A 23,218-nucleotide genomic window follows, 5' to 3' on the forward strand; every position below is an offset into this window, starting at 1 on the left:
AAGTATCTGAGGGCATATTTGACCTCACAGAGGTAAGTCTTCCTGACTCTGTGCCACCTAGGGCCCACTAATAAAAGTAGAATACCATTCATGAAAGGCACCCAGCCAAAGTCATCAAACAACATCAGCACTTCAAAGGATCCCTGATCTCATGAATGTGGGGTGGCTGTTAAGTAGCCCCACTTTTTCATCCTGTGTGTCTCTTATCTATACTCTCCCATACAATCTCCACTCCCAAATGATGAGGATCTCCCTCTTGATCTCTTGGCATTCTAGCAATCTTCGTGTGTAGCACATACTACTGCTATCTATGATGCCCTTCTCCCCCTTCCCCAGCTCACTCCATGACCAACCAACTTGTGTCTTTTTCTGATCAGTATAGCAGAGTAGGAAAAGAGCTGGATTTGGACTCAGAGGATCTGGCTTCAAATGCCAGCTCTTCCGCTCAGGACTTGACCTCTCTGGGTCTTCATTTCCTCAGCCATATAATTCTGGGATTGCACCGGATGATTTCTCTCATCCCTTCTTGCTCCAAATCTACGCAAATCACAAGTTTTCTTGCTGCCACTGATAGCTTTGGCACCACTTCATATGTCTCATCAGTGCTTTTTGCGTGACCAGAGATTTGGAATCCTCAGAGACTGCAGTATCTCATGACATAGAAGCAGACAGAACATCAGTGTCTTAACAAGACAGGGTTTTTTGGTGGACAGAAGCTTGGAAGTCACAGTGCAATTTCCCCGATGCGATAACACCCTCCTCTTTTCCTTCTCTTCTAGGCCCAGATCACTGGCCGGCTGCACTATGGGTCCCAGTTTCACGGTCAACAAATCCAACTGTACACCAGAGGCGAGGCAGGCGATACGCCATCTTCATCTTCCATTATTGAACGGAATCTCCTGTGTCAGTAAGCCAGCTGAGCTCTTTTAAATGAGTTTAGGTCTCACTGAGGAGTTTCTGCAATATCCGAGCACAAGGTCATCCACAAACAGGAGCTTCTGGAGGACAGGGATGCGTTTGTGGTTGTGTTCTATGACAAGAGTAAAACACCTCTGGCGAGCCTAAAGTGAAGCTGATGTCAATAATCAGATCAAACAGCACTTATCTCTGTTGTCGCACCTCCCAAGGAATCGTGTATGACCGTGACACGTACATCGGGAGCTCTCTTTGTAGAGGACAGCTTCTCAGGTGGCATTTTGTTTTACCAAATCAAATGATTTTTTATGGTGGGAGCTTATATTCTCTGCACCTTGCAGTCAATTGTGGAGCTGAGGAAATATGATCTGCTGTAGAATATAGTTCACTAAAGCCTCTCTGTCCCTTTTTCATATTCTGATCAAGAATGCCCTCAATATGTGTGCAAATTATTCTGATAAAGATGGCAAAGCAGCAGATAAGTCAATAGACAGTAATAGCTTCTCAATCACCTTTTTTGATAGAAACAGTCATGATTTTTTCAAATTGTTCAATATCTTCTTCTTTCATATGTCTTGAGAATTAATTCATCAGTGCTTGCTTTCAAAAATATGTTGACTCCCACAAAGCCCTCTCGTTTACTTGAGCTGATCCAGCTTCTTCCTTGCTTTGGTGCCACTCCCACTTGCTCATACACAAATAAAAATAAACATGCTACAGGACTAGAAAACGTGGAAGTGTGGCCATCTTTACCATGCCCCCGATCTTACTCCCACTGGACAAGTAATCATCTCCAAACTTTAGCAACTAAATTCAAAACTCAAGCCATCCTGTGCCTTTAACTTTCCATGCAAAGCAATCCCTTCCCTTTGGGGGGGGGTTTGCATTTTTTTCTGTCTTTTGAATACACTTGTCTTTTCCCAGAAATTTTTGAACTTCAAAGTTCATTTCAATCTCCTCAAAAAGGAGATAAAGCACATGTAGCCAGAGACTGAGATATTCAGGACTGGATTAGCAAACTCATTACCATATCTCCTGGGGTACATGGTTCTCTGTCAGCTGTCTAACTATGATAACCAACTGTCTAACTATGAGAGGTAAATTAGTCTGTTTTCCCTCTGTTTACTGTTCTGTTCCCAACTTAATGGATTCTTTATAGCTAATGTTGTCACTAGGGGCACTCAACACATAAAAAATGTCATGTTTCATTCTTGAGGACACATTGACCAATAAGAAAGTGCTAGCCTCATGGGCACTGGCCATATTGTCATAAAAGATGGAGTGGAATGAGAGGGCAATTCAACTAGTGGAAAAAGAAAAAAGATATTGAAATAGGTTCTCCCTGCATGCCAACCAAATCCTTCACAATCAGAAGAATGGTGTACTTTGGAACATGTTACATTAGTTCAACTGCATCCTCACTGCAGCAAGGCAAGCCTTTTACACCTCCTTAGTCGATTCTTCATCCACTCATCACAATGCCTTTTCCAGACTTTTTCATCCATTCTCAAATCTCCTAGGGCTCCCCTTCTTCCCACCCTCTCAGCTGAGAACCTGGCCTCATTTTGCTGAAAAATGTAAGGCCATTCACAAAGAGCTCCCTCTTCCCCCTTCCTCTTCATCTCACATCACTCAGACACTTTCTGCCACTATTTTCTCTGTCTCTCTTGCCTCCCATGAAGAGGTGGTCCTTTTCTTTGCCAAGCCTAACCCCTCTACGTGCACAAATAATCACGTCCATCTCATCATCTCCAGCAGATTGCCTGCTCCCTACATTATCCCCTCATAATTTATTTTCAATTTCTCCCTATCTACTGGATGCTTCCTTACTGCCAACAAACATGTCCATGGCTCCCCCATCCTCAAAAACCTGCACTTCATCCATTTATTCTCACTATTATAGCCTATATCTACCCCCTCTTGTGGCTAAACTCCTTGAGATGGTCGCCCATCTATAATAGATGCTTCCACTTCCTTTCCTTTCCATTTCTCCTTTACGCTTTATGGTTTGGCTTTCAACTGCATCATTCAACACAAACTGCCCTGTCCGAAGCTCCCAAAGACGTTAACTGCCAAATTAAATGCTCTTCCCAGTTCCCACCCTCCTGGACTGCTCTACAGCCTGTGATGCTGTCAGTCACCCTCTTCTCCTTAAGATTCCCTTCTCTCTGGGTTTTGGGGTTACCGCTCTCACCAGGTTCTTCTCCTGTGAGTCTAACTGCTCCTTTTCAGTCTCCCTCACTGGACCTTCACGGGTCAAGCCTGCTAACTGTGGGTATTCCTCAAGGCTCCACCCTGAGCCCTCTTCCCTTCTCCCTCTATACTATTTTGCTTGGTGATCACATCAGCTCTATGTAGTCAATAATCATTTCTATGCAGATGATTCTCACATCTACTTATCCAGTGTTAACCTCTCTCCCAACATTCAGTCTCACATCTCCAGCTGCCTATTAGATATTTAGAATTATATTCCCATAAACATCTGAAACTCAGCATGTCCAAAACCAAACTCATTACCTTCCTCCCCTCTCCCTAACTTTTCTATTACCCTGGAGGGGGGCCACCGTCCTGTTATTCATGCAGGCTCAAAGACACCCTCAACTCCTCACTCTCTCATCCACCTCCCATCCAATCTTTTGCCAAGTCCTGTCATTCCTATCCTTCACAAAACCTCAAGACATACCTCTCTCATCTGACACTGCCACTACCTCTATACAGCCCCTCGTCACCTCACACCTGGCCTTCAGGAAGAAAGAAACCAATCACTCCGATCCACTCTCCACTCAGCTGTGAAACTGATGCTTCTTAAGCACAGCCTGACCATGTCACCCCACTAGGCACTAAACTCCAATGGCTCCCTATTATCTCCAGGATCAAACACAAAATCCTCTATTTGACTTTTAAAGCCTTTCATAAGCTAGCCCCTTGCTACCTCCCCAGTCTTTCTATACCTCACTCATGCAAATACACTCTGTGATCCAGTAACAGTGGCCTCCTTGAAGAGGTCACCGAACCTCCTGACTCGAGGCCCTTTCACTGGCTGACCCCCCCAGGCTGAGAACGTTCTCTCTCCTCCTCTGTACCTCATGGCTTCAAGTCACAGGTAGCATCCCATTTTCGGCAGGAAGCCTTTCCCAATCCTTTTTAATTCTCGTGTCTTCCTTCTGAGATTGTCTCTGATTTATTCCACCTAGATCTTGTTTGCACTTGGTCGCTGGCATGCTAAGCAACTTGAGGACAGGGACTGTTTTTTTTTTTTACTTTCTCTGTACATCCCCAGTGCTTATCACAGTGCCTGGCACATAGTAGGTGCTTAATGTTGGTTGACTATTTGAACGGGAAATCCGGAGTTATACTTCCCAGTCCTCCAGGTCTAACTACGTGCAAGTCCCTTAATCTTTGTAATTCCTCATCTACAAAGTGAAGATAATTACCCTTATACTGTCCACCTCACAGAGTTGTTGTGAGGAAATAATGAAAATAATGATGATAGCTAGCACTTCTGTCGTGCTTAAAGTCTGCAAATTGCTTTACATGTGTTCACTCCTTTGATCCTCACAACAACCCTGTGAGGTAGGGGCTATTATTATCCCCATTTTACAGTTGAGGAAACAGAGGCACAGAGAGGTCAAGGGACTTGCCAAAGGTCACACAACTAGGGAGTGTCTGACCTGACGCCATGTTCTGTGCTCTATCCATGGCACCACCTCTTTGGCTTAAAAGAAGAAAGCATTTTGTAACCCACAAAGGGAGAAATTTTGTGAGCTGTTATGATTACTTACAATGAACATAACCATTATCTCTGCAGCATTTCTCATGGACAATGTGATGGTCACGAGACTTTTATCTGCTCAGGGAGTCACTACCACCTCTGCCAGCAGCTGCCAGCCTTCTCCAGACTGAGCTCAAGCAGGATTCCAACAGCTGACCCAGCATCTTATCAACATGGCCCTTGGAGCCTTTCCAGCTTGGTAGAACCTCACAGAACCTGAGCTCCACTGACAGCCATCTCCAGGCTACAATGTGGCTCATTCGATTCAAAAGCATCTGAAAAGTGTCTGCTAGGTGCCAGGTGCTGAAAAGAGAAATGAACAGCAGTCCCTGCCCTGACAGAGCTTACACTCTGTGGGATACACACAAATGAAGAGGTGAGAATATAAAATAACCAAGGATATAGAGCACACACACTAAGATACAGGGAGGCTCAGAGAGTTTCCTGGAGGTCTCAGTACGTGAGCTGAGCCTTAGAGGAAGCTGGGAGTTCTAAGAAGATGGCAGAAAGGAGCACATTCTAGGCACAGTGGACAGACTGAAGAAAGACATGGAGGTGAAACAGAAGACTGGTTTTAAGGCAGAGGGAGTAAGCCAGTTTGGGTGGAACATCGACTGCATGACAGGGAATGTGAAGTAAGTTTAGAAAGTTGGGCTGAAGTCAGACTGTGAAGGACTTTATAGGCCAACCTGAATTTATATTGTATCTTGGGGGGGGGTGTTACTGAAGATTCTTGGGAGGGGTAATAGTGTGATCAGACCTCTGCTTCAGGAAGATGATTTTGGCAGCTGAGTAGAAACAGAAGGAGGCCTCTAGTGCAGTGGGTAGAACTGCTAGGGAACATTTAAGGAAAGTTGACGATTACTACATGATGAGAAGGCACGGATGAATCACAATCTGCACTAGTGGATGAAATAACAAAGCCATCAAAGAATTAAAATATAATGAATGCACAATTTAAAACTTATGAATTGATTAAGTTTGGGATTCATTAACTTAATAGATATTCGTTCAGTGCCCTCAGCTTAAATGGTACCATGGTCATCAGTCAGTCAGTAGTGAGCACCTATTTGGAACCTACCACGTGCTAGATAGTGTACTAAGTTCTGGGGAGACAAAGAAAGGCACAAGCCAGGACCTGCCCTCACAGAGCTCACGGACAACCGGCAAACAACTACATACAAGATAAGGCAGAAATAATCAACAAGGGGAAGGCATTAGAAAGAGGGGGGATCAGGAAAGGTTTCTTGTAGAAGGTGGGACTTCAGCTGGGACTTGAAGGAAGCCACAGAAGCGGGAGGCAGAAACAAGGAAAGAAGGCATTCTAGGCATGACAGGGGATGGCCAGTGAAGAGATGGATGGTTTCATTCTGGTGTCACAGGAGGGGAAGTCCTTTATGCTATACACATACATATTTGATGCAATTAACACAAATGGTTTTGTACTTTTATATTTTTAGCAGATCAGTAGCACTAGCCTTGCCGCTAATGAAATGATGGCATAAGGAGACCAGAAGGGTGGGGAGGTTAGGAAAGACTCTGAACACCAAGAAGAGAGTTTTATTCTATTTCATCCAAGAGATGAAGTTTATTGAGCAGGGAGGTGACATGGTTGGACCTGCACTTGAGGAAGATCGTTTGCATGGCCAAGTGGAAGATGGACTAGAGTGGGGAAAAAACTGGTGGCAAGCAGACCCCCCAGCAGGCTGCTGAGGTGTGGACCTATGTCAGGGTGATGGCAGTGCTAGATTAGAGAGGGGCAGATGTAAGATATGTTAGAGAGGTGAAATCCACAAGACTCGGCAATAGATCAAATACGGGATCTGAGAGAAAGGAGTGATGGATGACACCTGGGATGTAAGCCTGGGTGAACGGGAGGGCGGTATCCTCCACCTAACAGGGAAGTCAGGGAGAAGGAAGGCTTTGGAGGCGAAAGATGATGAGTTTGGTTTTGGACATTTCGAGTTTAAGATGCCTGTGGGACAGCCAGTCTGAGATGTTTTAACAGGAAGTTGGACATATGAGACCGGAGGTCAGTAGTGAGGTTAGGGCTGGATAAGTAGATTGGAGAATCATCCTCCTAGAAATAACTCAATCCACAGAAGCTGAAAAGATCACCAAGTGAAACAGTGTAGGGAGAAGAGAAGAGGACCCAAGACAAGAGCCCTGGGGACACCCACAGTTAGTGGGTGTGACCTAGATGAAGATCCAGTCAAGGAGACAGAGAAGAAATGGTCATGAAGGGTACAAAGTGAATAAATACGTGGTCTCTTCTTTCACAGAGGCTGCATTCTAGTAGTCAAGAAAAGGCGCATCAAATATTCTCTAGCAGATTTGTCGCCTCGTAGATTTTGACGTTTCCTCTGATGACATAAATCACTGCCTTCCCAAGCCTCCTCGTCCGGTACAATTCTCATCATGTCCTTCAATTAGTTAGCCACAAGAGGTTCATCCAGCATGTAGAGGCCCGGCCTTGACTGCTCCTAAAATCACAAGGATTCCCCTTGAGCATCCAGGCTGTCTATCTATTAGTGTTGGCTCTCACCGTGTGACTAGCTCATCTACTATTTCATTAATACATTTCCTCAATGATATCCCTCACTCCTGATCTTCCAAATTACTCATTCGTTATTTGTCTGCCTGTTCAGACTCATCCTGCACCTCTCCATGGCTCTGTGTGGCACTCTTTTAATTTCTCAGAGATAGTTGTCTTCTGTAGTCAGAAGACCTGGATTACAATCCTACATGCGCTACCTCCATTTACTACCTTGTGACCTTGGGCAGATCACTTCATCTCTCTGGGTGGGCCTTAGTTTCCTCATCTCTAAAACAAAAGAGCTATGCTAGATGACCTCTAATATCCCTTCCAGCTCTAGATCTGTGAGCCTAAAAACGCTGGGAGAATTCTGGTGTTAAATCTATGGAACAAGCCAGAAGCCATTAAGAAAGTTTTGTTACTTCCTTCTGGTTTCAATTATAGAAAGAAAGTCAAGATTAGTAGGAGTCAGTTCTCCCAGTAGGATGTCTACCAGAGCAAACCAAGCCATGCACCATCTTAAAAGCTCTTCTTGTCCAACAAGGCGTCTCTCATCCATACATAAAAATTATCTAGTATTCTTTGAAAGATATAATAGAAATCATCTTATTCAACAATCTCTCTGATCATAATCCACAGAGAGACCCGAGCTCTCCCACAGTGTCCCCCTCAGTGACAGAGGAGACCTAACACAGAGTTCAAGTTGGACAATGATTGACTGCTTGGGAGGGCGAGGTCTCTCAAATGCTCTCATTCATTTACTGATGACCTCACATCTGTTCCAGGAAGCCCTGGAACACTGCACAGCTTTCTGGAAAAGATCTGTAAATACTCAGAAGAGTTTGGCCTAACCATCCACAGTGGAAAAAAACTAAGTGGATAAAAAACACTTAATGCTCAGGTAGGAGGTGGAGGACAACATATATTAGAGCTTCCTTGTCAGTGTGGGTGTACACATCTCTGTGTGGATGCATGTGTATATTTTTGTTGTTATTCATTCATTTTCAGTCTCATCCAAAGTTTTGTGACCCCATTTGGGGTTTTCTCGGTGAAGACACTAGAGTGGTTTGTCATTTCCTTCTCCAGCTCATTTTACAGACAAGGAAACTGAGGTAAACAGGATATTTGTCAGAGTCACACAGTGTCTGAGGCCAGATTTGAAGTCAGGAAGATGAATCTTCCTAACTCCAGCGCTGGTACTCTCTCCACTTCACCACCTAGCTGCCCATGTATGTATGTATACACACACACACACACACACACACACACACACATATATATATATATATATATATATATATATATATGTATATATATATATACATATATATATGTATGTACACACACACACACACACACATATATATATATGTATATATATATATATATACATATATATATATGTGTATATATATATATATATATATATATATATATATATATATATATACATATAATATACACATGTATGGACAGACAGCATAAATGGCCAGAGTTGAGCTTCAAATTCAACAGGAATGGGAGAGAGGGCTGGATCACTTTCAGGAAATGGCAAAGCTCCTCTCTAACAAAATGAGAACATAAGACAATATGTGAAAAGTGCTAGATAAGAAGTACAAATAACATACTAGGAGAACATAGGAAGGAGAAATAATTTTTAAGTAGAGTAATTAGCAAAGGCTCTGTGGAGGAGATGACTTTTCATGTGGACTTTGAAAGCTGCATAGAATTTTGATAGGCATGACCAGGTAGGAAAAATATTCCTACGTGGGTGGTAGATATGGCATTCTATTATTAAGTGATTTTCTCCTTGCTGAAAATCTGTTGAATTTTCTCACAAATTGGTGGTGTTTCTTTACTGGTAAAGACAAGTATACTGAGGGGGAGCAAGAATACCTTTCTTGAGCCGTTTAAATTGCAAAAGAGAAGTAGCTACCAACTGTGCCTAATCACAAGACTGGCCCTAGATACAAACATAGATTGTCATAGTCATCTTATTTTCTGCATGAGTAATAATCGTCATAATAATAATAATTCACATTTATATAGTGCCTAAAAATTTACAAAGCACTCTCTGAGAAAATACTAATCATAATACTCTGTATACTCACAATAATACTCAAAGTCTTATTAGTAGCAATATATGCTGAATTCAAAACAAATCACAAAATAAAAATACGAAGAGTAAAAACATAGTCCAAGTATAGAAAATCTGAAAGTTGTGACTATGGAAGTAGACACCCCCAAACACTTACTAGTTTGACTACGTGAGGGTAAATTCTCAAAGTCAAGATACCACTAATGTCACCCACCAATACACACATTCTAGTTACGAAGCATTTTGGGTTCTAAACTTAAATCTATATTTTGGCTTCTCGAAATATGCTTTTTTAACCTGGAAAGACTTACATGAACTGATGCAGAGTGAAATGAGCAGAACCAGGAGAACATTGTGTATGGTAATAGCCACATTGTTCGATGACTGACTTTGATAGACTTTGACAGACAGCAAGGCAAGAATCTGAGACAACTCCAAAAGTCTCCTCACGCAAAATGCGATCCACATCCAGAGAAAGAACTACGAAGTCTGAATGCAGATGGAAGCAGACTGCTTGCTGTCCTTTTCCTTTGTTGTTTTGCTTTATTACTTCCTTCTCAGGGTTCCTCCCATTAGTTCTAATTGTTCTTTACATCACGATGAATGGGAAAATATGCTGAATATGAAAGTACAAGTAGAGCCTATAGCAGATTGCACACTGTGTTGGAGTGGGGGGAGGAATGGGAGGGGAAGAAAATTTAAAACTCAAAATCTTACAGAAGTGAATGTTGAAAATTTTTTTTTAATTAATTATCAAAAAAAAGAAATGTGCTTTTTTCCTGCTTTCCTCTCAATGCACTCGTATTATTGCTAAAAATGATAATGACAATAATCCATTTCAACAAAATTAACCATAGTTTTATGAATTAATTCACTGAGAATAAACTTTATATCTAAAACCATAATCCACACATTCATTTCTTAGAATTTAAATTGACTCAATGAAAAATACTATATACTATGCAAATTGCCCTAGTTCTAATTAAGAATGAGATCGTTTTGGTGACATAAATGGGGTTTCAGGCTTGACAGGTATTTTTAGACAATTTTAATTAAATTCATTCTAATATTACAATGAAATGCTCTTAAAATGTTTTTAAAAGATCAATTATTTAAATCTCCCTAAAAAAGACAATTTCTTCGCAGGAAAATAGAAAAAAATATTTATTCAACCATCAGTTCTGACATCTAGATGGTTCATCATTTCATTAGCGGCAAGGCTAGTGCCACCGATCTGCTAAAAATATAAAAGTACAAAACCATTTGTATGAATTGCATCAAATATGTATGTGTATAGCATAAAGTACTATAATGTAATTATTCCTCTCCCTTTTTTCCCTCATCTTCTCTTTCCCTGTCCTCTTCCCCATCTTGGTCACAAATTCCCACCAGGTTTTCCCCATCAATCTCACAAGTCCTGCCCCATCCCCTTCTTTTTCTAACCCCAGGATCATCGGATCAGAGATCTAGAGCTAGGAGGAATCTCAGAGCCCATCTAGTCCAGGCCCTTCATTTTATAGATTAGGAAACTGAGTCCCAGAGAGGTTCAGATAACTTGCCAGCAGTCATATCGCTGGCAAGAGGCAGAGCCAAGGTTCAAACCCAGGTTCTCTGATCCCACATCTAGCATTCTTTCCACTATACTATGCTAATCCCTGCTTTCTGCCACCCCCATATTTAAAATATTTTATAATAGTGCTATCATTTTACAAACACAAAGAGCCTATTTCCTATGCAGTTTCTCCACCCTGCTCTGGCCTCCTGAAATCTCCATTTCTCTTCTGCAACTGTAGCAATGTAAAGTTGTGATATATGGGAGGAAAATTAGGAAATAATATCAACAGCTCAAGCGATTTGTTTATTTGTTCACCTTTGGGGATCTGGGGAGAAGTGTTGTGTTAATCATAAAAACAACCAGCTCTTTGGGGGATCCCTGTAAAGTGCCCTGGGACTAGTGGTGTGAAGTGACATAAAAGACAGTGAAGAAAAGGAGCTGAGGAGTGAGAAGTCCATCTAACATGCGGTTACTGAGTGCTAGTCAGATGCGGGGCCCTGTGGTAGGCACCATGGTGGGCTGCATGCTGGGTGGATACTCCCTAAGGCAAAGGTGAGGAACCTGAGGCCTTGGGGCCAAGTGTGGCCTTCTAGGTCCTTGGGTGGGAGGACTGAGTCCAAGTTTTGCAGAACAAATCCTTCTATTAAGGGGGTTTGTTCCATGAAGTTTGGATTCAGTCATAGGGCCACATGTGGCCTCGAGACCCCTTCCCTAAAGCACCTCAAGGAAGCTCACTGTTAGCAGTTGCTGTCGGGACACAGAGCAGTGGCCAGACTACAGGAGGTTAGTCAAATCGGACTCCAGAATCACAGAAGCCGATAGCTGAAGAGATGTCAATGCCCATCTCATCTGACTCTCCCATAACTGACACGCGGACATCCAGCCTCCACCCAAAGACCTCCAAGGAACAGGAAACTGCCGCCTCTTGGTGCCGCCCGACATGCTGAAGCCGCACTTGACCTCACTGCCATTTCCCTTTGTTGGCCTCTTTTCTGACTTCAGGGGTAAAACAGAATGGGTCTGATCCCTCTTTCATGGACAATTCTTCAAACACATGAAGGCAGCTGTTGTGGCCTCCTGAGTCTTCTCTTCTCAAGGCTGAACCTCCGCAGGGCCTTCAACCATGGGTCCCACAACTGAAGACGATGCTCTGGAGGAAGTCTACCAAGGGTGGAGGACAGTAGGACCATCTCTTCTCTCTTTCCCATATGTCCCTTTTAGTGAACCCCAAGACTGGCATTAGCTCTTCTGGCAACCACATCACATCACTTCATTGCCTATACATCCATTCTTTTCCATTCCCTCTGCAACGATCTGTATTCAGGCGAAAACTCAGGTCATAATTGATTCAGATGACTACAACTGTCTCATCACTGTTGTCCTCACCTTCTGCCACTTTTCTTCTGAAACAGCACCCAAATCAAGAGCCATTTTGATCATATGCATTCCTCTCCTCAAATCTCCATCAATAACTTTTTGAAAAAACAAACTGTGGGGGCAGCTAGATGGCGCAGTAGATAGAGCACCAGCCCTGAAGTCAGGAGAACCTGAGTTCAAATCTGACCTCAGACCAAACACTTGGTACTTACTAGCTGCGTGACCTTGGGCAAGTCACTTAACCCCAATTACCTAAAAAAAAGGTTATTAGAAAAAACAAACTGTCAACCCTAGCCACTCCGTGGCCTTCCACCAGCTAGCCTCTTGGCATCTTTTCTCCTGGCTCTCCTGCACCCACCTTCCACTCTAGCCAAGCAATATCCCCTCAGTCTCCACTTCTGCTCAACCTTCTCACGTGTCTAAGCAGACATAAAGTACAACTCACAAGCTTGGAAGGCATTCTAACTCTCCTCTCCTAAAGCACACATCTCTGCCTTCCTCTAAAACATAATGACTAACTGTAACACCTCCCAGACAAATAAGCTATGAGCAACACCCATTATTTTCATATCCTCCCATATGTTTCAACAATGGGTAACAGCGTCCATCGATAGCAAACTGTTGATCAATGATCCGTAAAGGAAGGGTCTGTTCATGGCTTCACATTTCAGTTCATAGGATCATGGTCGCAGCATCATTGATTTAGAGAAGGAAGAGCCCTCAGAGACCATCTAGTCCAACCCACCCATTGTAGAGATGAGGAAACTGAGGTCCAGAGATAAGACATCTCTGGTCACCCATGTAGGAAGTAGCTAAGCCAGAATTTGAACCCATATCTTCAGACGTCAAACCCACTGTTCTTTCCCTAATACCATGTTGCCTATCCCATCCATTTGTGGTTGTGGATGTTAATGCATTAAAATATTAACAAAGGCTAATGAAGTGAGAGTCCCTACCTGTGTTTGCTTTTGTATTCCCCAAAGTTAGAAGTTTTCACATCCTTTTGAAGGAGACTTTAACATCTGCATATATACCGTACAGATGTACTTGTATATAGGTAAACGTGTATCTGCATGCTTACCTGGACATTTATGATACAAATATAGCCACACACAGGTATACATGCACAGAAGCATATACACGTTGAAATTCACACCCTTCCTCATCTGGAAGCTCCCTCTAACGATGACATGACAGGCCCAGCCACCAGCCCCAGCTCTGCCTCCCCATTAACCTGTGAACCCCTTAAGGAGGGGGCTGTGTCTTCTCCACATTTGGTGGGTTCTTTGTTGGGCTTCATATGACATCCAAAAGAACAACAGAAAAAGGGTGCTCGAAAAGCAACAAGCATGTCTGAGGCACCCTCATATAGAAGTCCTGTTCTTTCTTTCACCTAAGCGTTCCCCACACAGGGCAGGAAAATTGCCCGCTTTATTCATTTATCTCGAGGTCACCAAGCTAGTCCCTATGGACACTGCTGCCTTGTCATTTTCTGACTTATAAAGCATCGTACGTGTTGGCAAAGAAGGCTTTCTTCAGCCTACCTATCATTAAGCCTCACCCAGGATCTATAAGAAACACAGAACAGAAGGGGATGTTTGGCCACCATGGCTTCCTTCAGTCCTTAGCGTCTTAGTTAAATTGACAATAGGTTAACAGTTATTAGCCCAACTTCGCTATTGGTCTCCTATTGGACAAATGTTTATAGTACTTCATAAGAACAGAAACCCTACATTTTCTTCTCACAGGGATGGACGGTGCCCATAGTCAGCTGGATCCCAGTCAAAACCAATCTGTACCAGAACAAAAAGGATGAGCTAGAAGAAAACGCCTCAACAAGAGACATTTCCCAACATTTGCCAACCTCCCTAAGCTTGGCCCCCAATGGCTACTTTTTTGTGACTCCTGGGATGGAGGAATAATGAGAAATAGCTACAACAAAACTCCTTCCCCAATAAATACAAACCAAAGTGCTGGACCATACCCCGAATTATTATAATCTCCTCCCTACAGATTGCACTGTGTCCTCTGTTATTGGATAGCTCGGTTGCCAGTTCCTTTGTAGCCAACTCCTGGGTGTGGCTTAGATCCAGACAAGACTATTTTCAGCTTTTTTTTTTCTTGAATACTATAATATAAAATAATCTGCCTGTAAATGATTGCTTATTGTGCTGAGAAATAATCTTTTCCAAATCTTGTTCTAGTGTGACATTCAGTCAAGATTGCATTTGAATTGTGATAATTACCTACTTGTGTGAAACTTGCTAATACTGTTTTTCAGGAAATTGAGAAATGAAAACCTTTTATTCATGAAAACCTTAACTGCAAGAGCAGCATCTTTGGGGGCTCTGAGCTAAATTTGAATGCTGATTAAAAAAAAGTTTCTCTGTATTTCTAGATTATCCGGGACTGTATTGCAGTAAGTAACTATTCTGTATGGCCAGGAAATAGGGTGTTCTGGTTAATACAATCCTGGCTAATATTGACTTTGTATATAAGCCATATACAGATTTTAAATTACTAAATAATTAGGACTTTTAAAAAAATTCTCAACACCTACATGACCCTGGGCAAATCACTTAAGCTCTCTGAGATTCCATTTCTTTATCTGTTAAATAGGGATGATATTCATTCATGTGGTTGTTGTGAGAAAAGAGCTTTCTTTGTACACTTTAATGTACTATATAAACATGTGCTTTGGTTATATCAACTATGATGTGACCTTTCTCTCATGACTCCAGAGAGAGTACAGACTCACAGTGAAGGTTCAGCGCCATCATTATAAACGCCAATTATCTTTGGACTGTAGGTCACAGCCTCGTCCCTGTAAGCATCAGGCTCTTTCTGCGCACTGTGGTGCCAGGCCAGCATCCTGCAGACCCCAGCACTGTTTATATGTGGACGCTCTTCCCAGACCTTTCTCCTTTGTTACTTGTACTATTACAACCTGGCATTCTTAGTCATACATAGAGCTCCTTCCTTCATCTGGAAACTCTCTAGAGTCCATGGAAACACCACCTCTCTTCTGTTACCAATTTGGCTTTCTGATATAGGAAGAGCTAGAAATTTTCCATCCTGTGGAGAGTTATTTTATTGTGCCAAAAAAATCTAGCACTAGTATGCTAGTAATGAGGTTTTGGGGTGCTAGGACCCCAAGAATGCCAAGGAAGAGTTGTCTGGAATGAATTCACACACTCAAGCCTTCTCTTAGTCAAGTGGCAAAAAGTTTATTACAAATAACGCCTTAGCAAAAGTGGGCAAGGGTCCTTATGGAACCTGTGAGAGAGTCAGGATGGTGCTGGGACTTACATGGAAAAGGAACGTCAGGGATACTAATTAGGTAATCTAGGGGTCCAGGTGTCTTTGGGAACTATGGATGGAAAAGTGTAGGGGGTATACCAGACACTGAGGGAGTTGTCAGAGGCATGGACCTTGGAGGTCTGGTGCCAAGAGAGGCCTTGGGCCAGCCAGGGACAAAAATCCTTAAGCCAGGGACCCTTCTGCCTGTTCTGATAAAAGAATGTGCTCTGCAACAAGAGAAAATTTTCTCACAGGACAGGGGCCTACTAAGAAATTGAGAGGCTTCCAGAGACATGATCTTAGGGCTGGGGCCTGAGCACCCCATCACTACCTACAGGTACTCCTTCCTCACTGTGGTTCCTGCTCTCACCATTTTTTTTTCACAAGGCAATTGGGGTTAAGTGACTTGCCCAGGGTCACACAGCTAGTAAGTGTCAAGTGTCTGGTCTGAGATTGGATTTGAACTCAGGTCCTCCTGACTCCAGGGCCGGTGCTCTATCCACTGCGCCGCCTAGCTGCCCCTCTAGCCATTTTCTTTAGACTCTGTATAAGCATCAGAAGCCCAATTGCTTCCTCTTCTAACTCCATTTGACAAAAAGTTATTGATCTGTTAAGGACTTGGCACAAATAATTAAAGTGGTAACTCTATCTCTCATAGAAGAAAGATATCATAAGCAAGCACTTTCCCTCATTTCCTGGTTCAGCTTATCCCTCCATATATAAATTGTGGGTAGGTCATATCAACTTTAAATGTTACCTTGATCTTTTCCAGCTTCATCTATGTGATGGAAATCCTTTAGTGACTGAATGTTAAAGAAGCCCTCTCGGCAAAGCTGAATGACTTTTTTGGATCCATTCTTGATAAGATAGTCCATGAGTGTGAGGGACTTATATACGTGGCGCCAGTTCTTCCCATGGTCATTTAGTCTCTGCCACAGCATACTCATAATTTCTGAGAGAGAAACTGTATTGAAGGTCAGGTCACTGATATCTAACATCAGCGAGCTCGATGGACCCCAAGGGTCATTCGAAGTTGCTTCTCGGACTTTGATTTCCGCCTCTGAGTAATTTTTCACAAAGTTTTTCACTTGCCTCCTGAGTGCCATGGATGAGACCAAATCGAGAGGGGGAAGGTAGGGAGGAGGAAAAACAATGGAAGGGGAGCGGAGTGGCTGCTCTACGGAGCTTTGGACAGCTAATAGGGCTCCTGCTTCACTGCCCCCAAAAACAATGTATCAGTGTCCATCTTGGTAAGTGATCAAGTTTCTGCGGAGAGAAGAACAGAAAACGTTATTTATGCATTTTTAAAATGTACTTGTAGAAGATTCAGCCAGCATGAGAAATCCCAGTCCAGTTTCTAATTCAGTCACTTAGCGGCCTCAGTCAGAATGAGGAGGGGGAAAGGGTGTGTGTATGCTATTTAACAGAACACAGGAAGTCTCTCCGGTCCTAAGCGTGCCACAGGCAGGGCCGATCAACCTTCACAGATGGAAGTAGGGTGACTGCACCCGAAGTACGAGGAGCATTAAACATTAGGTCAAGTGGACAAAGAACAGAGTAAGGAAACAGAGCTGATAATTAATGCTGAAGATATTTCGCCATCATAGAAATGCCTAGAACAATTAAGATGGTTTAAGGAAAAAAAAAGAGGGTTGAATCGGGCTAGGTGACCTGTGTTTGCATATTTGTATATCACGTGACATTCGAATCAGATCAAAATTCAGAACCGGCTCTCGCTTCTTTTTTTATTGATAACATTCATTTTTACATTCTCCTCATTCCCCATTATGTCCTTCCCCACTTCCCCAGGCAGCACTCCTCCTCATAAAGAATCAAAGAGAGAAAGGAACCAAGGCTACTAGCATATGCCATGCTCCACACCCACAGCCCCCCACCTCTCTAAAGGGGAGGGAAGTACACTTTATCCTCTCTTAATTGGGACCAAGCTCGGCCATTCAAATCACACAGTATTCAGTCTCAGCTTTGGCGTTTTGTTTTAATCTCCACTTACGTTACTTTGGTCACCAGCTCTCGGCTTCCTCTGGGAAGGAGGAAGCCACTGCAGAAGCACAGAGCTGCCCCTCACAGGCTTGTGTTATTTCTCAACCCAAAGGAGAATCTAATTCCATTTTCCTCAACTGCAGGAAAAGGAGAAGAGAGAGCCATGGGAGAATCTAAGAATTTCCCTAATAAACCGAAACCACAGTAGCATCTCGGAAGTGCTAAGTCTGTGCCTGTCGGGTTTCACAGTATATCCACACAACAGGAGGCACATTTAGGTTCAGACATCAAAGGGTATAGACCTCCCCAAACTTTAAATGATGCCTGTGAATTGTCAACTCACAGCTCTATGAAATTTCCTCCCTCCCTTCCTATTTTTCATTAGTTTGCATTAGGATGGGTCAGTCAGCTTGCAATTTCCCTCGTGAGTCACCACTGAAGGCCACCAAGATAGTGTATCAAATTGATTTCAAGCCCTGACAGGCACCCAGACCCAGCAAAGCTGAGACAATCTATAATCAGGCTTTTAAAGTAAAACTGCACACACACAAAAGGAAAAATAGTAGAATTCACATCAAATGTGCTTATACTCTCTATGTAGTTTCCTCTTGTTGTCCTTTTTGACCCCACCTTGGGCTTGATTGATTAATGCAAATGTTCAGAAAGGCTTCACTGTGAAGCAACACCCCCAAACCATTACCTTTTCCTGAGAGACAGAGAGACAGAGACAAACAGAGAGATAATTAACCTTTCTTATCAAAGTAGGCACACCCTCAAATCAGCAGGATGGAAAAGGTATTGGTTTAATTAAGATCTCTCAGGGAAACTATCACCACCCCTAGGAAACTGAAAAGAGAAAGGGGTCTTCATGAGGAAGGCCTGGCTCTTCCTTTTTACAGCTCTGCTTTCCCTCTCTTGTTTGCACTTCAGAAAGAGGCAGCTTTTATCTGTGTCATTCCTGCAGTGAAAACCCGGATTTATAATGTGTTTCAATAAGCTATTAAAATTTTCAATCACGAAGGTTTTCTTTTCCCATTGTCTTTTCTTCTCTCTCCCAAATCTCACTTGATGCAGAGATGCACTGTGACATTGGCGATAGCAGCAAATATTGATCTGTTTCTTCACGAGTCTATTAAAAACCTCTGTTTGACTCATACCCTGCTGACGGGTACCAACTGGCAGCAGAACGCTCTCTTTCTCGTTTGGATAACTGCCTCTCTGCATTTCTGGGAGACGGTCCTGGCCTTCGGAGCTTTTGCCTACCATACATTCTCAGACGTGTTTTTTTAAAGGCATTTCCTACCACAAAAAGACACCTCAACCAGCAACACCAGGACACTTGGCTTGATTGTTTCAATGTATTTGACACAAGGAATTAGCCACCACACAGAACAAAAATGTAATGCAATCACGGAAAATCGTATTCTCTGCTCACCGGGGGCAGCTTAAACAAAGAGGAAGTACATTTTCCATTTTTCCTCATTCATTCAATCGCTGGTCTTTTCTCAGGCCCCTAATAAGCGTTCATTTGATCAGTGCAAGTTGTAGATGACATTTGGGTTGATTATGTAGCAAGGGAATCCGTCCACATACAGCTGCTCAATTGACAATATGACCAAACAGCTTTGACATTATAATGGGTTGACATTTGAGACAAGATTAACAGCCCAGGGTGGGATTTTTTCCATCCTCAGACCTCCATTCTCACATGGCTGTATTCCTATAACGTCCTTAAATTTACTGTTCCACACAATACATTAGGGGAACAACATGGGTATGTTTTGTGGCACTGAATTGATTTTGAATAGGCCAATTTTGGACCAGAAGGTCATAGATTTAAAGTGGGAAAGGATATTAGAAAGCATTTAGCCCAACCCTTGCATTTTCAAAACGAGGAAATTGAGGCCCAGAGAGGTGGGACACTGTGTTAGAAAGGAATGGAGGCCTTTGAACTTAGGGACTGACTTCAAATCCTGTGAGCATTCCCTCTGGGCACGCTTCACAGTAAACGTTCAGCTTTTAAACAAAAACCGGGTTGTAAAATAGATGTAAATTCTCAACCATCAGCGGTGCACCTTCACCATCACGAATTCTGAAATTCCCCTGTCTGGGCTCAGCTTTCTCTCATTCTGCCGCTCCCTGCTCTGCTGCTTCTCCCTGTCCCTGTGACCTCCAGCCCCTCTGCAGAGGCCCTGGTCCTAGTCCAGGCCACCAGCCCTGCTCTCCCGGCTTCCCAGGCCTAGCCATCATTAGCCGATTCTCCTACAATGTCTTCTCTCCATCCCTTTCCCGCCTTGTCTGATGGATGCTTATGCCTTGGCCAGCTCCAACCCTAAGCTACCCCAAAATCCATGAAACTGATAACATTACCTAATGGCTCTTGACTCATTTTTGGAAGAGGAAATGGACACGCCAAGGAATTAAGTGACAGGCTGCTCAGGGCCACTGAAGCCCTGCAGCCCACCCGCCTCCACGGACATTATTCCCCGCCTCCCCCACTCGGCGCTCCAGCCAAACTCTTCCTCACGTCCATCTCCCAACTCTATGCCTTTGCCCGGGGCCATCCACCGTGCCTGGACCGTCCTCCCTCCTTACCTAGGCCTCATCACGTCTCTTCTCTTAGGACACAGTTCAAGCACCATCTTCTGCAGGAAGCCTTGCTTGAGCCCCTACACAGCTAGAGCACAGTGCCTAGTATTAACCGACTTGATCCAGCCCCTGGCCGGCTGAACCTCCCCCAGTCAGGGGCACGGCCCAAAGAAAGCCCAGAGGAGCCCCAGCGGCTCCTCTTTGCCGTATCCTTGTTTCAATGTCAGTAAAGCTGTAACAAATCCATCAACGCGCATTTTTACGCGTTCGCTACATACCAGCCTCTGCACTAAAGATACAAACAACGACAACGATAAAAATGGTCCCCGTCCTCGGGAGGCTGACGCTCCAGCTCCGGACACGACACGGACGCGAACCGGCACATCCACAAGACGCGCAGAGGAGGCCGGAGGTGCTGTCGAGGCGGAGGCGCCAGCAGCCCGGGGTCAGGTCTGCCACACGAGGCCACGGCAGGGATTCCAGGGGTGGAGGCGAGCAGGGGGAGCGCGGGGCAGCCAGTGCAAAGGCTGGCGGTCTGCGGTGGGGAGGAAGGGGTGACGTACAAGGCTGAGAAGGGGAGAGGGGGCAAGTCGTGAAGCCCTGGAAAGGACAGAGGAGGTTCTGCTCCCTCCTGGAGGTAACGGGAAGCCACATTAAGTCAGCAAAAGCTTCGTCGCTCAAGGGACTTCAGCACAGAAGTGGTGAGGTCGTGATAAAAGCCTGGGCAGGCCTGGCTCGGGAGGCGTCCATCGAAGCCTCCGTCCTCGTCCTCCGGGGCGGCCGCGGGAGCCTCCGTCCTCGTCCTCGGGCCTCCGCGGGAGCCTCCGTCCTCGTCCTCCGGGGCCTCCGTGGGAGCCTGGGCTGGCCGAAGCGAGCCCCAGGTGATGCTATGAAAAGCCAAGGTGCTAACCTCTGAATAGGAACGGCCCAGCAAGTGTTGTGGGTCCGCTGCGAACCATCAGAGGACGGTTTATTTGTCGAACGAGAGCCAGAGTCCAGAGACGCAGGGAAAACGAAGACCGTGAGAAGGCGCCCCGTGCAATTACAACAGCTGCAGCTCGACCCGGCAACACGGCGTGGGGACTCCACGCGGGGAAGGTCACCCCACGGGACTCCAGGCCGGGAAGGTCACCCCACGGGGACTCCAGGCCGGGAAGGTCACTCCACGGGGACTCCAGGCCGGGAAGGTCACCCCACGGGGACTCCAGGCCGGGAAGGTCACCCCACGGGGACTCCAGGCCGGGAAGGTCACCCCACGGGACTCCACGCGGGAAGGTCACGCCAGGGGACTCCACGCGGGGAAGGTCACCCCACGGGGACTCCAGGCCGGGAAGGTCACCCCACGGGACTCCACGCGGGAAAGGTCACCCCACGGGGACTCCAGGCCGGGAAGGTCACCACGGGGACTCCACGCGGGGAAGGTCACCCCACGGGGACTCCAGGCCGGGAAGGTCACCCCACGGGACTCCACGCGGGGAAGGTCACCCCACGGGGACTCCACGCGGGGAAGGTCACGCCACGGGGACCCAGGCCGGGAAGGTCACCCCACGGGGACTCCAGGCCGGGAAGGTCACCCACGGGGACTCCAGGCCGGGAAGGTCACCCACGGGGACTCCAGGCCGGGAAGGTCACCCCACGGGGACTCCAGGCCGGGAAGGTCACCCCACGGGACTCCACCGGGAAAGGTCACCCAGGGGACTCCACGCGGGAAAGGTCACCAGGGGACTCCACGCCGGGAAGGTCACCCCATGGGGACTCCACGCGGGGAAGGTCACGCCACGGGACTCCACGCGGGGAAGCTCACCCCAAGGGGACTCCAGGCCGGGAAGGTCACGCCACGGGGCACGGCCAGGGCCCCCGCCGGCGACCACGGAGAACCCGAGAAGACACGGCGGCTGGGGGGGGGGAGGGGCAGCCCTAACGAAGGGCACACGCCGGCTTAGAGTCTCAGGACACACATCCGGGGCAGCATGGCGAGGAACCCAGGGCAGCCCCGGGCCCTGGGTTCGAATTCTGCCACGGACGCTTCCGGCCCAGGCGACCTTTGTGGGCCCTCTCACTGCCCTGGGTCTCAGTTTCTCTGTCTGTGAAATGCTGGGGTTGAGCCAGAGGTCCCCAAAGATGGGGAACCTGGGCCATCCTCGAGGGCAGGGGCCCCCACGTCCGGGCCCTGGACGCGCTTACACTGACACAGCGTGAATAAAAGCGCCCCGCGTACCCGAGGCGCTCAATAAATGCTTGCTGGAGGGGCGGGGGACGGGGCAGGCATTTATTAGGCGCCCCCTGCGCGCCAGGCGCGGGCACAGGGGCCACAGAGGGGCCGCGGGCAGTAGGGATCCCCGAGGCTGATGGCAGGGACAGCTAAAACGGGCCGCCTGAGTGACGGGGGGCTCACTCCCTGGAGGGAAGGCGGAGGGGGCTCTCACCCGCCCCTCAGACGCACAGGCTGGGGAGCGCTGGGAGGTCGGGGAGCGCCCACCTGCTCTTTTTACGGCGGGGAAACTGAGGCCCAGAGTGCCCCACCCCGGCCGGGTCTAGTGCAGGGCAGGCTCCTCCCCGCTGCGGCCCAGCCCCTCCCACGCACCCCGGGATCCCCGGGGCTCCCCCCAGACCGGGAGGCCCAGTTACCTGACGAAGCGCCGGCGCCGCAGCCGTTGGCGGCCCGTTCCCGCCTAAATTCAAACAGTCGCTTATGAAGCCCGGGGCGCCTGGCCATCCTCCAATCAGAACTGAGCGTGGCCGCTGAGGCCCGCCCACCTCCCCTACGTCTTCGACGCCATGATGTCTTCCCGGAGGAGCGCTCGCTCCGCCCCTCTGCGGCTCCTGGAGGGAGTGGCTTCGTATAAGCTCCACCCCCTCCCTCAGCTCCGCCCCCAGGACTCTAAAGGTTTCAGCCCTCCAGGAGCACGCGCTGCCCGGGGCGGTCTTTACAAACCGCTTGGAGACCTAGACCCCTGGCCTACCGTTACAGTGGCAGAGGCCCTACCAAATGAAGTCACGTAGCCAGTCAACAAGCGTTGATTAAGCCATTCTTCCCTCCGGAACCCCTGCCCACAAGAGCCCCATGTTCTAACT

At 46.2% G+C, this 23,218-nt stretch overlaps 1 protein-coding gene across 2 annotated transcripts in view; it reads right to left on the reverse strand.

Moving 5' to 3' along the window:
- Positions 1–22,986, reverse strand: part of ENTHD1 (ENTH domain containing 1) — a 120,186-nt gene extending 97,200 nt beyond the window's left edge. The window contains exons 1-2 of one of the 2 annotated variants that reach the window (XM_020982663.2): positions 22,772–22,986; positions 16,311–16,819 (exon numbers count right to left, since the gene is read on the reverse strand). In XM_020982663.2, coding sequence (XP_020838322.1) covers positions 16,311–16,659 — 349 coding nt within the window. In that variant the 5' untranslated portion in view covers positions 16,660–16,819; positions 22,772–22,986. Of the gene's footprint in view, positions 1–16,310; positions 16,820–22,622; positions 22,695–22,771 lie in introns of those variants that run through there. The other variant, XM_020982664.2, reaches the window with a different exon arrangement.
- Between the last annotated feature and the right edge of the window lie 232 nt (positions 22,987–23,218).

Source organism: Phascolarctos cinereus, unplaced genomic scaffold (assembly GCF_003287225.1).
Source record: "Phascolarctos cinereus isolate Bilbo 61053 unplaced genomic scaffold, phaCin_HiC Scaffold_1;HRSCAF=81, whole genome shotgun sequence".
NCBI classification, from domain to species: domain Eukaryota; kingdom Metazoa; phylum Chordata; class Mammalia; order Diprotodontia; family Phascolarctidae; genus Phascolarctos; species Phascolarctos cinereus.